The sequence below is a fragment of the Rhinatrema bivittatum genome, chromosome 17 (genome assembly GCF_901001135.1).
Source record: "Rhinatrema bivittatum chromosome 17, aRhiBiv1.1, whole genome shotgun sequence".
Taxonomy (NCBI): domain Eukaryota; kingdom Metazoa; phylum Chordata; class Amphibia; order Gymnophiona; family Rhinatrematidae; genus Rhinatrema; species Rhinatrema bivittatum.
Window position 1 is genome coordinate 51,051,669 of NC_042631.1, and position 18,389 is coordinate 51,070,057.

Genomic DNA, 18,389 nt, shown 5'->3' on the forward strand with positions numbered 1-18,389 from the left:
TCGCGTCCTTAAATCCCTGGGTAACCCCTTAAGAACATAAGAAATTGCCATGCTGGGTCAGACCAAGGGTCCATCAAGCCCAGCATCCTGTTTCCAACAGAGGCCAAAACCAGGCCACAAGAACCTGGCAATTACCCAAACACTAAGAAGATCCCATGCTACTGATGCAATTAATAGCAGTGGCTATTCCCTAAGTATAATTGATTAATAGCCATTAATGGACTTCTCCTCTAAGAACTTATCCAAACCTTTTTTGAACCCAGCTACACTAACTGCACTAACCACATCCTCTGGCAACAAATTCCAGAGCTTTATTGTGCATTGAGTGAAAAAGAATTTTCTCCGATTAGTCTTAAATGTGCTACTTGCTAACTTCATGGAATGCCCCCTAGTCCTTCTATTATTCGAAAGTGAAAATAACCGAGTCACATCTACTCGTTCAAGACCTCTCATGATCTTAAAGACCTCTATCATATCCCCCCTCATCCGGCTCTTCTCCAAGCTGAACAGCCCTAATCTCTTCAGCCTTTCCTCATAGGGAAGCTGTTCCATCCCCTTTATCATTTTGGTTGCCCTTCTCTGTACCTTCTCCATCGCAACTATATCTTTTTTGAGATGCGGCGACCAGAATTGTACACAGTATTCAAGGCGTGGTCTCACCATGGAGCGATATAGAGGCATTATGACATTTTCCGTTCTATTAACCATTCCCTTCCTAATAATTCCTAACATTCTATTTGCTTTTTTGACTGCTGCAGCACACTGAGCTGACGATTTTAAAGTATTATCCACTATGATGCCTAGATCTTTTTCCTGGGTGGTAGCTCCTAATATGGAACCTAACATCGTGTAACTACAGCAACGGTTATTTTTCCCTATATGCAACACCTTGCACTTGTCCACATTAAATTTCATCTGTCATTTGGATGCCCAATCTTCCAGTCTTGCAAGGTCCTCCTGCAATGTATCACTGTCTGCTTGTGATTTAACTACTCTAAATAATTTTGTATCATCTGCAAATTTGATAACCTCACTCGTCGTATTCCTTTCCAGATCATTTATATATATATTGAAAAGAACCGGTCCAAGTACAGATCCCTGAGGCACTCCACTGTTTACTCTTTTCCACTGAGAAAATTGACCATTTAATCCTACTCTCTGTTTCCTGTCTTTTAACCAGCTTGTAATCCACTAAAGGACATCACCTCCTATCCCATGACTTTTTAGTTTACGTAGAAGCCTCTCATGAGGGACTTTGTCAAACGCCTTCTGAAAATCCAAATACACTACCATCTACCGGTTCACCTTTATCCACATGTTTATTAACCCCTTCAAAAAAATGAAGCAGATTTGTTAGGCAAGACTTCCCTTGGGTAAATCCATGTTGACTATGTTCCATTAAATCATGTCTTTCTATATGCTTTACAATTTTGTTCATGAGAATAGTTTCCACTATTTTTCCTGGCACTGAAGTCAGGCTCACTGGTCTATAGTTACCTGGATCACCCCTGGAGCCTTTTTTAAATATTGGCCGCGGCATGTATATTAGATGTAAACGATCGAATTAGCTATTCCCACCCATACAGTAACGCGCACCCCGACTATCACTTTTTTACCCTGCCGTTTTGCCACGCGTTTAACCTGCTAACTTACCGCCTACCCTTACCCCTGCGTTAGAGGCAGGGGTAAGGGTAGGCGCAAACTTTCCCCCAGCCCCCGCTCATCTGCCCTGGCCGCGTCAATGGGTGCTGGTCTCCAGGGCAGCCCCAGTCCTCTCCCCCCTCCTCCCGAAGCAACGAAAGCGGAAAAAATTTAAAAAAGCGGAAAAAAAAAAAGTAGCAACGAAGTGGACTGTTCTCCTACGCTCGGGATTGCCCAGTCCTCTCTCCCCTCCTCCCGAAGCAAGGCGCGTAAAGCAGCCTTGCTTCGGGAGGAGGGGAGAGAGGACTGGCAGTGTAAAGCAACGACTTACTTTTTTCGCAGCCCTCCTCCGGAGATGGACATCTGAGACAGACCGCGGCTCCCCTGCCTCCCGGAGGCGAAGATGTGACGTCACATGTCATGACGCCAAACGTCATGACGTCACACCTTGAGCGGCCCAATTGCACGCACAGGGGCTGCTTTCGCCCATGCAGGCATCCATCTTCGCCTCCGGGAGGCAGGGGAGCCGCGGTCCGTCTCCGCCGATGTCCGTCTCCGGAGGAGGGCTGCGAAAAAAGTAAGTCATTGCTTTACACTGCCAGTCCTCTCTCCCCTCCTCCGGAAGCAAGGCTGCTGTTCGCGCCTTGCTCGGGAGGAGGGGAGGGAGGGACTGGCAATCTCGAGCGTAGGAGAACCGTCCACTTCCTGGTACCTGTCATTTCAAATGTCATCATTTGAAATGACAGATACCAGCGTGTCTGTGAAGTGTTAGGCCAGCGCACCCAGGATACTGTATAGCGCTCTATACAGTAAAATGGGTTGAGCGGGCCTAACGCTTCACGGACGCTTCTTGGACGCGGCTTGCATTTGCAAGCAATTTAAATACAGTATCGAGCGGTAGGTGAGCCGGACTGTGCGTGCGGCAACCACGGATGCGCCCGGCACTAACGCAGCTCTTCCTACCGCTCCTTACTGTATCGGCCTGATATAGATGTGTTGTCTTTGTACTAACTCTCTTTATTTTGGCCCATCTCACTTAATTTCTACCAGTCTTCTAGTTCTTCCTCCAGGTACACCCCTATTTTGACAAAGTCCATATTTTTTAAATTCAGAACTTGGCTCTTCGTGTGACTTCTTTGTATTCTAACTTGCGATACCAAACCATACCATCTGATTATCACTGGTGCTGAGATGGGCACCTGCCCAGACATTAGAGACATTATCCCCATTAGTGAGCACTAGGTCAAGTATCACACCCTCTCTTTTGGATTCAACACTCTGGTGAATCATCTGATCTCCAAACATTCAAAGAAGGTCTTCTGTGGCAATCCCAGGCACTTCCACTGTAGCTCTTATCAGCTGCACTGGAAGTGTTAAGATTTTGGCATAGCTGTTTATACAGCTGGATGATCCGCTATGACAAAACCTTATGCGTCCAGAGCAGCTGCTAAGAGCTCTGCTAAAAGTGCCCGGGATTGCCACAGACTGCGACTGTGGGCTGCAGAAGGGCCTATGTAAAAATACAGCGTGGAGGTGGAGTGTGCCAAGGAAGCATTCGTTTGTAAACTATTTATAAAGGAGATGGAGGGCGTAAAGGCTCTGATTCTCCAGCCCTTCACTAACTTTTTGTATATTTACTGGCATTTGATGGGTCCTAGAGGGTTTTCGGGTTTGTTTGTTGTTTTTTTTGTTTTGTGTTTTTAATAAAAACAGGATTGCCACTTACTCAGTCATTCAAGGCTGGCAACTACTTATCCAACTATAATTTAGCCAGATAAGTGGCTGAATATGCTACATTTGGTATTTAGTCTAATTTCTGAATTATCCATTTCAATGGCTTTTAAATTTGGACTTCATAGAATTTAGGGATTCCTATCAAACTATGCCAACAAAAACCATGAATAGAAATTTAATTTTTAATAAGGTGCACAATATATGTAATAAAGATAAACAAGTCAGGACACTTACAGCCTGACATTCAAAAGACCCAAGCACAAAACTTTGGAATTTAGTATTTTTCCTTGGCTTAACACCTAAATTTAGATGCCTTTAAAAGGGTTGGGGTCAGGGTGGGGGCATGAAGTTAGGGACTCTGTGCAGCCTTTCAGCACTGGGCACTCAAATAACCTAAGCTTAGAGTAAGTATGTTTAGGGATTTTAACTGGGAACCTTATATAGGCCACTATGTTCAGCCATTTAAGGAGTCTTTAGGTGCCTTAAATAACTGAATATAGGGGCCTAAATATGGCTCCTAATTAAAGGCATCTTAAATCAGGTGCTGAGCCCTCTGAATACAAGGCACCAACATCTTCATTCATGAACCAAACAACTTCCCACTGCAATCTCAGGGCATAATTTAAGATAAAAATAAAAATGTTTTTACTCACAATTGACAAAGCATGCCTGTGAACACATTTATGTAGCTGTACCTCTGTCAATGTGACACAATGCTCACCAGTTTTGCCGGAGAAAGATATTCATCCACAAGAAGATCCTCCTCTTCCTCCTTACTCAGCGGCTTGGGATTTAAAAGGCCTTGCCAACCAAAGTCTCTCACACGGACAGTAGCAGTGCCTGGGCGCAGAGCACAAGAGAATGGATCCCAGTTTCTTTTCATCTCGGCCTGACCTAAACATTAGCGTACACAAAAATAAGATACATGTAAGTTTGGCAAGTCTAGAAAAATTGTAATTTATTATTGATATGGAAATACCAGGTACCTGAACATAATCCGCTTTCAAGTGCCGAATTAGTGGAATATACAAATAAATTCCAATCTAATTCAGTTACATAAACAGCTAGCTTCAAGGTGTTACACACTCTCTCTGCCAGTATTTACAAAGAAACAGAATCTGAATCAGACTGACATGCCATGAAGAGAGAAACCAATGGTCCATCAAGCCCTGCATCAAGTCTCCAAAAGGGACCAGTTTGGGTCAATTGGAAGAACCCTGCTGATTCTTCCTGCTCACTCCCCGAAGCACGAAAGTGAGATACCCAAATGTGAATAAAATCATCTAGATGAAATAAAAGACTGCTTCATGGAATTACTGGTATAAGAACAGACAAGAGGGGGAGCTTTTTTAGACCTAATCTTTCATAGAAATCTGATTTGCTGCAAGAAGTTAGGGACACTTGCCAATAGTGATATGATCAAATTTGACTTTATAACTGGAGGGAAGACACTAAGGAAATCTACTGTGATAGTCTCCCTTTTAAAATGTAAATGCTGTGATAAAATGAAGAAAAAAAAGATTAGGTAAAAACTGAAATGAGCAACTGCAAAGGTTAAGAATTTACATCAGGCATAGATATTGTTTAAAAATGCCATCTTGGAAGCCCAGAACAGATATATTCCACACATTAAAAAAAAGCTGCATTAGTTAAAAGATGAGCTGAGAGAGGCTATTGTAGCCAAAAGAACATCTTTCAAAAATGGAAAAAGGATCCAAATGAAGAAAACAGGAACCAGCATAAGCACTAGCAAATTAGATGCAAAGCATTGATAAAGAAGGCAAAGGTAGAATTTGAAAAGAAGCTTGTTGTGGAAGCACTCAACTTTCAAACACAAAGCATTAGATGATTGAGGGGTAAAAGAGGCACTAAGAAAGGACAAGGCCATGGCAGACAGATTGAATTCTTTACTCCAGTCTTTATAAAGGAATATGTAAGGCAGATACCCAGACCAATAGTGATATTTAAAGGGGATTATTAAATGGAACTAAAACAAACCTCAGCGAACCTGGAAGATCTAATAGGGAAAATTAACAAAATAAAGAGTAGCAAATAATCTTGACTGAATGGTATATATCCCAGAGTGCTGAAAACTGAAAAAAAAAAAAAAGAAATTGCAGACCTATTGGTAATCTGTAAGCTATTATTAAAATCTGCTACAGTACCTGAAGATTGAAGGGTGGCACCAACGTAATGCCAGTTTTTAAAAAGAGTTCAGGGATAACCCAGGAAACTACAAACCTGTGCGCCTAACATCAATACTAGGAAACATAGTTGAAGCTATTATAAAGAACAAAATTACTGAACATACTGATAGTTTAAAGGGACAAAGAAGTCTTGCCTCACCAATATACTATATTTTTGAAAGTTTGAATAAACATGCAAATAAAAAAAGTGAGCCAGTTGATATAGTGTATATGGATTTTCAGAAAAGTTTGACAAAGTACTTCATGAGAAATTCTTGAGGAAATTAAAGTCATGGGATAAGAGAAAATGTACTATTGTGAATTGAAAACGGATTAAGAGAGAGTAGGGCTAAATGATCAACTTTCTCACTGGAGACAGGTGAATAGTGGGGTGCCTCAGAGATCTGTACTGGGACCACTGCTGTTTAACATTTATACATGACCTAGAGATAGGAACAACAAGTGCAATAATCAAATTTGATACAAAATTATTCACAGTTGTTAAATCACAAGAGGATAGTGAGAAATTGCAAGAGGACACTGCACGACTGGGAAACTGAGCATCCAAATGACAGATGGCATTTAATGTGGACAAGTATAAAGTGAGGCACATAGGGAAGAGCAACCAACTTATATGATGCAAGGTTCCACACTGGGAGCCGCCACCCAGGAAAAGGATCTAGGCATTATCATGGATAGGTTAAAATCTTCTACCCAGTGTGCAGTGGTGACCAAGAAAGCAAACAGAATGCTAGGAACTGAGAAAAGAATGGAGAATAAAACAATATCATAATGCCTCTGTATCGTTCCATGGTGAGACCATACCTTGGAGTATTGTGTGCAATGCTAGTCATGTATCTCAAAATAGAAATAGTACAATTAGAAAAAGGTAGAGAGAAAGGTGACCAAAATGATAAATGATGGAACGATTCCCTTATGAGGAAGTGCTATAGAGGTTAGGGCTCTTCAGCTCGGAGAAGAAATGGCTGAAGGGAAATATGATAGAGGTCTATAACATAATGACTGATTAAGCTAAAGGAAAAAAAATCTCCAAAAGTTTCATTTCTGCTGTTTTAATGTCTAGAGGATTGCTGGAATCTTACACTTACTTTCTAGGTAGAAATATATTTGCTTGATGTTATTTTAATTTCCAATTTCTAAGTGAGGAACCCAGAGAACTAGTATCTACTAGATATATGGGATGGTTTCAAACTACTGCACAGCTGGAAGTAGCCAGAATCTAGTTATAGGCAGAATTTCAGAGCACATGGTGACCTGGCTAGGAAACCGAGCATGTTACATGAGTCCTGCTTCTGCTAAGTTGAAATCCTAAATTAATCTGTTTAGTAATCAACTGTTCAGTTCCCTCCCTCCCTACCCCTCTACCCACCCACCCCTGAGTTTACTTTTCTTATATAGTCTTCCCTGGACTCCTAGTTAATTAGCTTCAATTACATCATCTCCCATTACATAGTAGTTCCTTACAGCTTAGATAATTAACTAATATTGCTTGCTAAATTGCTTTTTCATATTCTACCTATTAATCTTTACTGGCTAACAAATGCTTATTAAAAATCTTTGCAGAGCCTAAATTTTACCTTACCTTATCTATATGATTTAAGCAACCAGAGATAACTTAACAAAATGTCTTTCATTCAATGCAACAACTGTAGTGCTTATGTCCCAAGGCCTATCATTTGGAGAAATCAACAGTCATCCCTTTTGCCTTCAGCTATCTGCAATTAAAATGGAGCTGATTCATCTAAGGCAAGAATTGTCCAGTTTCAATTAAACTCCCCCATCCTTGAACCATTCAGTATCTCTTGCTCATCTCCCACAGAGGTTGCAGAAATCAAGGAAAAGCAAATGTTGCTTACCTGTAACAGGTGTTCTCACATGACAGCAGGATGTTAGTCCTCACAAATGGGTAACATCACAGGATGGAGCCCTGTACGGAAAACTTTTCTGTCAAAGTTTCTACAAAGCTTTGACTTGCACTGGCATACTGAGTGCACTGAGCATGCTCAGCCTGCAATTATCCCTGTGAGCCACAGGTGTCTCCCTCAGTCTCGTCTTATAGCTAAAAGCGCAAGCGAAACTAAAATAAACGTGAAAACGTATAGAGACCCAACTCCGCGGGGTGGCAGGTGGGTTTCATGAGGACTAACATCCTGCTGTCCTGTGAGAACACCTGTTACAGGTAAGCAACACTTGCTTTCTCACAGGACAAGCAGGATGGTAGTCCTCACATATGGGTGAGTACCGAGCTGAGGATGCCCGAGAGTGCACCAAATGCACCCAAGACGCACGAAAGGCGCAATGACGGGGGTAGAGTTTGGAACGGAGGGCAACCGGAAATCCTTAAAGGGTTGGTGGAAGGATGTTGGGTAGTTAACCCGAAAGGAATAAGAGTAGACGGACTGGCTAAACATGGAGCATGCCGGCTAGTCGTATGTAAGCAATAATGGGCTGCGAAGGTATGGAGAGAACTCCAGCTTGCAGCCTGATATGTGTACAAGCAGCAGCTGCCAAAGGGAAGCTATTAAGGCTGAGGTGGATGCAACAGAGTGTGGTTACACACTGTTGTAGTGAAAAGTCTGCTTGTTGGTAGGAAAAGAGATACAGACCGTTTATTAGGAGGAATAGGTCTGTTTGCCAACTGGAACTCGCAGCTTGGCTCTTGCCACAGAAGGAAAGAGTTAGGTGGAATTCCTATGGAATGTAGGCAAGCTAGGTAGAATGCAAGCATAGCCTTTCTGTCCAAGAAAAGGAAAGAATCCTCTCGCTCTGGTGAGAGAGAGGTGTTGGAAAAAATGGGCAGAGTATATCCTGAGTAAGGAGAGATGCAAAATAGAGAGATGTTATGAGAAGGCCTGTTTAAAGAGCCAGGTCTTTAGTTGTTTTTCTGTTTTAATTTCTGGGTGCAGTGTTCTTGACAGAGGTCAGGAGGCATGGAGTTCCAAGTTGAGGGACCTGCAATGGATAAGGCTCATTCTTTCGTGGAGTTAAGGTGCGTGAGTTTAGGGGAGAGAGTGTGTAGGGATCCTAAGTAGGCTGATCTAGTGGGTCTGTTGGAGGTATGGTAGTGAAGGGCGTCGTTTAACCAACGCATATTTTGGTTGTGTAGTTGCTGTTACATAGACCTCGTTCACGGACTCTCATGATTGGGATATGGCCATACTGGGCTATAACTTGTTAAGGAAGGACAGAAAAGGAGGAGGAGCTCTTTATGCCAAAAACAATATCCAAGCAACTGAACTGCAAGGAATGTGGAGTAGAGAAGCAACATTATGGGCCATCCTATTAAAAAAAAAAAAAAAAATGATAATGGTATATCCATTTTTACTGGTGTGGTTTACAGCCTCTGACTCAAACAGAAGAGCTAGACAGAGATCTGGTCAAAGCCATCCAAAAGATGGGAAAGAAGGGAGAAATGCTGATTGTTGGACACTTTAATCTGCAGAACGTAGACTGAAGAATCCCTTCTGCGAAATCTATCAAAAATAAAGAGTTAATGGGTGCCCTTCAAGAGCCTCTGTTCAAGCAAATGGCAATGGAAGCCATGAAGGAGGGAGTTATACTTTACCTAATGCTCACTAACAGGGATAATGTCTTGAATATCCGGGTAATTGCCCACCTCAGCACCAGTGATCAAACAGTATAGTTTGACATCACAAATAGGATTCATAGAACTTACATGAAGACCTGAGTTTTGAATTTGAAAATTACAGACTTTGTCAAAATGGGGACGTACCTAGAGGTAGAACTAGAAGACTGAAAGAAAATGGGAGAGGTTGAACAGTGGGCCAAACTAAAAGGAGCAATTAGGAAACAAATCTGTTAGAAAAGTAAACAAAAGTAGGAGAAATAAGAAACCGATCTAGTTCTCAAAGGAGATGGCTGAAAAAATGAAAGCAAAAAGAACAGTGTTCAAGAAATATTAAGTATCCCAAAATGAGGAACACAGGGAAGAATATCTGGTGAAACTGAGGGAGACAAAGTAATCAAGAAAGCAAAAGGTTGGGTGGAAGAAAGGATTGCCAAAAAGGTAAAGCAAGATGAAAAATCATTTTTCAGATATATCAGAGAAAGGAGAAAGGTCTGAATTGGTATAGTGAAACTGAAAGGTGAAAAAGATCAATGTGTGGAGAGGAACGAAAGAAATAGCAGAAATATTAAGCATACTTCAGTTTGGTGTTCACTAAAGACTACCCTAGAGAAGGACTGTGCTAGTTAACAAGACTGTGGATGGGGTGGAGTAGACGAAACTCCATTTACAGTAGAGAATGTATAGGAAAAGCTAGGAAAACTGAACATGTTCAAAGTCATGGGGTGTGATTAGGTTCATCCAAGGATAATAAGGGAGCTCAGATGTGCTGACGGGTCCACTACATGATCTGTTCACTAGATCACTGGAAACAGGAGTGGTGCCAAGTGACTGGAAAAGAGTGGTGGTGGTCCCACTTCACAAGGGTGGGAACAGAGAGGAGACTGGAAACTACAGGTTGGCTAGCCTCACCTCTGTGGTGGGAAAATTAATGGAGACTCTGCTGAAAGAAATGATAGTGAACTATTTACAGTCAGGAGGATTGCTGGACCAGAAGCAGCATGGATTCACCAGGGGAAGGTCCTGTCAGACAAATCTGATTGATTTTTTTGATTGGGTGACTAGAGAATTGGATCAGGGAAGAGCACTATGTGATTTTCTTGGATTTTAGTAAAGATTTTGATACGGTCCCGCATAGGAGGCTTGTGAATAAAATAAGAAGCTTGGGCGTGAACACCAAGGTGGTGATGTGGATTACAAATTGGTTGATGTACAGAAGACAGAGTGTGATAGTAAATAGAACCTACTCTGAAAAAATAACAGTGTTAAGCAGCGTGCCACAAGGATCAGTGTTGGGATCGGTCCTATTCATTATCTTTGTGAGCAACACTGTGGAAGAGATAGAAGATAAAGTACGTCTATTTGCAGATGACACTAAGATCTGCAACAGAGTGAACACGCTGGAAGGAGTAGAGAGAATGAGACGTGATTTAAGGAAGCGTGAATAGTGGTCAAAGATATGGCAGCTGGGATTGGTAAGCAAGCATTAGATAAAAAAAAAAATTGATTAGTGAGAACTGTTCTCTCTTTCTTTATCAGGAATATCAAGTAATGCCAGTCATTTATTTCGTCCCTAAAATACATAAGTCATTGGAGGCCTCCCTAGGCCGCCCAATAGCATCTGGTAAGGGGTCTTTGTTCGAACCTATTGCCCAGTATGTTGACCATTTATTACAATCATTTGTATTGACAATACCCTCTTATGTGAGGGATTCGGCTCATCTTATACTAATGTTGGAAGATATTTCAGTCACAGCACATACAGGATTTATTGGTTGGTAACGGCTGATATTCAAGCCCTGTATACAAACATCCCACAGTAGAGTGCAATAGACATTGTAGAGGTATATTTGAATAAAGGGGAATTGCAACAAGAGATAATAGATTTATGGTTACAATTGTCAGTTATATAGTGTTGACAAGGAGCTTTTTCAGATTTGAGGATAGGGCGTATCAACAGGTGAAAGGGATCCCAATGTCTCCAGTAATAGCGTGTCTATACGTGGGGGCGTTTGAAGAAACATATACATACCTTTCTAGATTTGCAAACCATATAGTGACCATATAGGGGGTCTCCTATATTCACCTACCCACTCCATCCTCCATCCACCTCACCCTCCCCTCCTAAGGATTCCTCCATCAACCCTGGCACAAAACCACCATACCACCTCTCTACATACCAAAACAAATACTACCTCTAAAATGTTTAACGCCCCAAAGTCCCTTTACCCACATACAGCTCTGTTCTACTAAAACTGTAGTTAACCCAACATGTTAAGCTTTTATACTCAGACATGTCCTATTGAATCAAGCCATGTTCCACTGAAACTGCTTTTTGCTAAAGAGTCAAGTTCTATGTACATAAATGTTTATAAAAGTAATGTTCCTCAAAAACTAATCATATCTCCCCTTGCTATGAAATCCCAGTTAACTCACCCTGTTACAATGTAATCAACTTAACACGTTCCATGTAAACCGATGTGATAACATGTGTTGAATGTCGGTATATAAAAACAAATAAATGAATATGGAAACTGTTTATCGATGACATTTTTCAAATGGTCAGGATCACAACAAATTGTTGAAGGAGTTTATGGTGTGGATTAATACAATTTATAGGAATCTCAAATTTGAATTTATGCATGAACAACATGATATTCCCTTTTTAAATATCATCATTAGTAAAAGGGAAGGGCAAGTAAAAACTTCGATTTATAGGAAAGCCACTGACAAAAACACAACATTGCATGCGAACAGTTTTCACCCACGCCAGTTGAAAAATAATATTCCAGTCGCACAGTTTTTACTATTAAGGAGGTTGTGTTCATCGGTTGAAGAATATAAAAAGCAATCTAAGGACATATGTATGAGATTCCAACAGAGAGGATATGCTAGACAGATTGTTTGTAAAACATATATAAGAGCATTATATGCAAACCGTGATAATTTACTGGTGACATGTAATAAATCAAAACTAGATAGGCTAGTTTGTGCTATTCCTTTTCCTAGTAATGTACAGAATATTAAGGAAATTATCTGAAGACATTAGCATATTTTAGAGGGGCTTTGTTTAAGGAATTACCAATTTTTGCAATACAAAAGAATAGATCATTGAGGGATCGCTTAATTAGGTCAGATAATATGCTGAGAGAGTTGGAAGATAAGGAAACTGAGCCCTGTGGACAATGTTCAGTTTGTCCACAGGTGTTAAGTGGTCCAGTGTTCAAACATCCAGTTACGGGTCAGGTCTATAGGTTGAATGGTAGATATAATTGCAGTAGTATGTCCAATATGGCTATATTTATATTGGCCACTCAAAACGGATGGTAAATGTGTGGATTCATGAGCATTTGAGCTGTATTAGAACCAGCAAGAACGATAGATGCCAGATATCCTTTTGAAAGTGTTTATTACAGTGGAGACATACTCCTCTCTTTTTAAATGGTTTTTTAGGCTCCATATGTTAATAAAAAATTCTGTTCTGAACATTATTTAGATATTTCAAGATTTTTTAGATTCCTCATTTTTTGTGTGCTCTTGATCAATATTTGTCACCATTTTAGTTTTATTTGTAGGTCTGTGTTTTTAATTATTTATTTTTTACTGTTTTGATTCATGTACAATATTTATGTACTTATATTTTGTTTGCATAAATATATATGTATTAATATTTATGTCATTTTATCATAGCCCCTGAGGCAGTCACTTGAGGAGTGGCGAAACTCAGCCAGAGTCGGGCACTTTATGTCTCCACTGTAATAAACTCTTTCAAAAGGACACCTGGCATCTATCTTTTTTGTTGACACCATTATGGCTTTCATAGATCGCCTCCCTTCTTGTTTTGTGGTTAGAACCAGCAATATTCAGGCCCCATTGGTACAAAATTGGCTACAGATGGCTCACACTGAAGATTTGAAATTTCTGGTATTACATCAGGAACATAATAGGTGGGATGGAAATGTCAACAAAAAACATATTAAAAGAACAAAGATTTATTTATGAGTGGCAAACACTTGTCCCTAAGTGAGTGGCAGGCATTACTGTGATTTTGAAGGTGCATTCACATTTACTCAAATACTCATTCTATGTTTAATATTGAAGGAACTGTTGGAATAGTCATTTGGAGGAAAGTATAGTGTTGCTAATGGTGATAGCCCTTGTGGGAAGTTGGAAATGAGGGGACACGATGTCAAGGAGACAGTTTGGGGATTTTTTTGTCTAAATAGTGGATTTAACATTGAAGAAGTTGTGTATAGCACATGCGCGGCATTTTTGAGATTGTAATCATGGGAGTAGGTTTGTAGAGAATGAGAAGTAAGAGTGATGCATTTGGGGATTTTTTGCATAATAAAAGGTGGAGTCAGATGGAGGAAGTAGTGTGGAACGCAGGCGCAGCGTTGAGGTCATAGTAGTGGGGGAGGAACGGCGGAATGAAAGTAATTTTTGGTATGGTTTGGTTTGTGGAATGCTTTTTGGAAAGATGCGGTTTAGTTGTGGTAAGTCTCTTAGGAGGATTATATACAACTTAAATGTTGAAAATATCTTTTTTTCTTAAAGCGTAAAACAGTGGAGAAGTAATAAAGATCCAGGTTCGAAAATTAAAGGAAGTGGAACGTATAGGTAATTATTGCAATTTTATGATTAATTCATATGAGGGGATATTAGATTTAGATTCGAAAAGTTTACACAATCAATAATAAAACACTTTTTATATAGAGCTACGTGTGCACTTGAGGCAACGGAAGAAGTGGTAGTTTATGGCGTAGCATCTGGTTGGTGGAATGGGACCAGGTGAGGTTGAGACTTGTTATAGGAAATATTGGGCAGGTAAAATTGCTGAAAGAGAAAACACGGGTCCATGTGAAAGGGTAATATAACACTATGAATTTTTTTGGGTAGTATTTAAAAAATAGTGTTTTTTCTCTTTTAGAATTTATTTGGTAAACCTCATCTTTGAGAGATTTGGAGAGGAAAAATAAAGATTTATCTTGCCATTATAGTTAAAGGCTTTTGAAGAATATACAGCAATATGGAACCTAAGTGTATTAATGAGTGAAGAACATAGAGGGATGTTAAGTACCACAAGAGAAGAAACTAATAGGAGAAGTAGTACATAAGTACAACTAAAGAAAATATTATTTGCTATAGTCCCTGAGGAAGCCTAGGGTGGGTGAAACAAATAGGATCCTATAGTGTTGGACATTCGGATTTGTGGGTTTTAAGAATATGGTGTGAATGAGATTATGAGTGGAATATTTTTAAATTATGTGTTTGTATACAATAATGTATTAATAAATGGGTTATTTGTGATAAAGCAAATAAGTGTTTCCTTTGTGTGAAGTAGAAATATTTGTATTGGGGAACTTGTGTGCCTTCTGTGATATATTACCATAGCTGGGATTCAATGCCAAGAAGTGCAGAGTCATGCATCTGGGGAGTGGTAATCCAAGAGAGCTGTATATGATGGGAGTTGGACTGTTGTGCATGCAGCAAGAGAGGGACCTTGGGGCGATAGGTCTAGTGACCTGAAGACTACAAAGCAATGTGACAAGGCAATAGCTAAAGCCAGAAGAATGCTGGGATGCATTGAGAGAAGAATAACCAGTAAGAAATAGGAGGTGATAATACCCTTGTATAGGTCCTTGGTGAGGCCTCACCTGGGAGTAGTGTGTTGAGTTCTGGAGACTGCATTTCAAAAAAGGGACAGAGAACGGATGGAGGCAGTTCAGGAAGGGTGACAAAAATGGTGGGGAGTCTCCATCAAAAGACTTAAGAGGAGAGATTGAAGGACCTATATATGTATACCCTGGAGGACAGGAGGTACAGGGAGTATATGATACATACCTTCAGATACTAGAAAGGTTTTAATAATGCAGTATCTATTAAAATCCCGCGTACTCTTGTTCGCGCCTGGTGCGCGAACAAAAGTACGCGTGTGCGCAGATTTATAAAATCTGCCCCAGCGTGTCTGGCAGTGGAAGGTGTTTGTGCTGCTGTTACTGTGAGGTGACACCAGAATTTGAACATATCTTTTAGTATGATGAGCTGTAAGGGGAACATCCAAGCTCCATTGTTTGGGGGAATTTCAGTGGATGCACAGAGTTAGAGAACTGGAGGTGCAGGATTTATAAATGTCATAATTAAATAAGTATGCACTAAAATCCAACACCATCCATAACCCCGCCCCCATATGACCAAAGCCCCGCCCCTGCCCCGCCCTGCCATGGAAAAATGGTCTTGCTTGAAGCCGGTCCCTGGTGCAAAAAAGGTTGAGGACCACTGCCTTAGTGGAATGAGCCCTGAGTAAGCAATGACTTTCCAGCATCCACAAACATGGCCGTGACAACCTCCTTAATCCAACGAGCTATGGTAGCCCACGAAGACTGAGCATCCTGCTTACTCCTACCATGGAGAACAAACCAGGGATCTGTTTTTCGAAAAGACTCAGAGACCTCCAGATACTGCATGACAAGATGCTTAACATCCAAGGAGCGCAAAAGGCAAAACTCCTCCTCATCCCTGACCTTATCCAGGGATGCTATATCCCACCAATATAACACATTCATAAAGATAAATATACAATATATAGATCCACTTTATTATTTATAGCAACACAAAACTTTCACAAATACCTTTCAATATAATATATAATTAACAATACCACAAAATAAATATTACATCATACCATTTATATATATATTTTTTGTATATATAAATACTGGTGCTTCGAACATTGTCCAACAAAACCCTTATATTAGAATACCAAAATTCAAGTCACTCATACATACACAATCTTTCACACTCATATGAAAAAAAAAAATACTTTAAAAAAATAACGAAAATGTGATCTGCTCAAAAATCAAAACATGGCCAAATGAGTATTATATGGTGATGAACCATGTACGTGCAGATTATCTTGATACGCTGTCTTCAAAACGCCTTCATGCATGTAGACAGTCCCTATGCAGTTTACTTGATGTTCACCTTCCAAACACCACCGTGTGAGTACAATTAGTCTTGATATACCTCCTTTCAAACACCAACATGTATATAACCATCCCAACAAGGAACCTTGTTTCAACCTTGCAGGCTTCCTCAGGGGAACTTTCCAATGGACTCCTTCTATAAGATAGCAGTGCGGGCTCGTCCCCCACTGCGACAATAACATGGAGCACAAGCAAGCGAAGGAAGCAGGCCCACTGGGTAAATGGGAGGGGTGACTGACAATAGAAGTTAGAACTAAGGCGGGAAAGCAGGAGCAGGGGTGGGGGATAGAAGGCAGCAGTTAGGAGCTAACTTTGAAAAGGAGAAATGGTATTGGTAGAGATTAGGTGACGTAGGGCAGGGCTGTTCACAGAATTGCCAAAGCACTGCGGAGGCAAGGCGCTTGAACTGTTGTGCAGTTGCGACAATTTTTCCATAGTTCGCAGCAATTTTCTAAGTAAGGAAAATGAGGAGAGGGAGAGAACGTGGAGGGAAAGGTGAGCCCCGCCGAGAGTGGGTTTTAAAACGAGGCCGGCGAGCCTCCGTAGCTGCCCAATTCAGCGAGCCTACACAGACGAGTGATCCCCGCCCCTCCCCCAGCCCCAGTCATCCCTCCCACGTTGTTAGTTCAGGGGAAAGTGGCCTAGAAGCGGGGCCAGATGTAGACAAAGATTTTCAGGCGGCCGGGGTGCACGCGCCCTCCAATCCCCAGCCGGATTTGTCCTTAAGCATGTCGGGCATAGAGTTCCCGCCTTCCCCACGTCCTGCCCCCGGGGGCCCCCCCCCCCGCCCCCTAAGATGTTCTCCAGCGGGTGTTCGCCAGGATCCAGCCCTCCCGCTTTCCCAGCCAGAGCACAGTGTTAGCAGGGCAGAAGCCAGAGCGGACGACGGTGCAAGAAGGAAGGTGTCAGGGAGAGGCCATTCGAGCCACAGGGCAATTTCAGCCAGCGTCAGCTGTCGAGGGAAGCAACCACCAGCAGCAGAGAGATGCGTCAGAGCGACAACGGTCCGAGGCCTGAGCCGTTTTCCACACCGAGTAGCCTTCAGAGAGACCGGCTTCCAAGAGGGGCAAAGGAAGGAATTGAGCCTCGCGTGCAGTGAGTGCGGGCTGTTGCCTGATGTACATGGCGGTGGTGAGAGCCGTAACATAGGAGGAGGGAGAGGGGAGGCAGAGCTAGGGGCAACACACCACAGTGGAGGGGTCAGGCTTCGGAGGATGGGCAGCATGTCACCCAGGTGCCAGTGGAGTTGAAGCAGGGGCTTGGTCTTCAGCGCATGGAGAGCAGGCTGATATGGGGGAGGGGGGGGGGGGAGTATTTCCCCATCACAGTATCAAAGAGAGAACCATGGATTCAAGGGACAGAGGGGGGGGGGGGGGGGGAGGGTGCCAGCCTGAGAAAGGATACTTCAGTAGGTGTATTTTGTGTTGCAGGTTATGAAGAAGAGGATTCCCCAAGCATATCCAGGAAGGAGGCAAGGAGGGCGAAGATGCCAGGACGAAGTAGTGACCAGTCAGAGCATCATGGCATCAGTGCAGGGGAATCAATGTCTAGCAGTTTACACAAGGTGGCAGGAGGTAACGATGGGGTATCCTTACAGAGGGATAGAAAGAGGAGGGCTAAACGAAAGAGGGAAGCGGATAGCAGCCGTTCTGATAGTAGCCCTTCTACATTGTCATCTTCTGATAGTAGTAACATGGACCGGGTACAGCGAAACAATGGGTTCAGACCCAGTCAGGATATGGGACACCCTGCCCTGGCATCCTTAACAAGTTATGGGAAGGGGTACCGAAGAAGTTAAGGAAGAGAATTTGTAGAAGGAAATAATGTTAATATTTTCCAACTGTTGGAGGGCAGGCAGGAAAGGGCACAAGAAGGGGAAGAAGAAACATGCAGAAAATGCAGGGCCGAAGTTATCCAAAAATATTCTTAATTGGGTGCGTGGTTTCCTTAGATTAGCAAGTGTGGTAGGGCACTACCAACCGGGGCTTTATGGGGCACTCCTGGCATATGGTAACTGTATAATTGGAGCTTTCAAGGATTATGAAGGTTGGGCATGGCTCAATTATGATGAGAAGTTCAGGGACAAGATGGCAGGGAATAAGTTCATGTCATGGGGTACACAAGACAAACCTATAGCTCACACAGATGACCAACAAGAGTGCAGGGAGCAGCAAGACTAGTTTGGGTGCATACACCGGGGTAGGAGCAAGCCTTGGACTGGGAGGGAACACCAAT

At 41.9% G+C, this 18,389-nt stretch overlaps 1 protein-coding gene across 1 annotated transcript in view; it reads right to left on the bottom strand.

Annotated features, from left to right (window-relative positions):
* LRRC56 (leucine rich repeat containing 56) overlaps positions 1 to 18,389 on the bottom strand; it is a 435,597-nt gene that overhangs the window by 332,123 nt on the left and 85,085 nt on the right. Inside the window, exon 3 of the mRNA XM_029582256.1 lies at positions 4,097 to 4,269. Coding sequence (XP_029438116.1) covers positions 4,097 to 4,258 — 162 coding nt within the window. The 5' untranslated portion in view covers positions 4,259 to 4,269. The remainder of the gene's footprint in view (positions 1 to 4,096; positions 4,270 to 18,389) is intronic.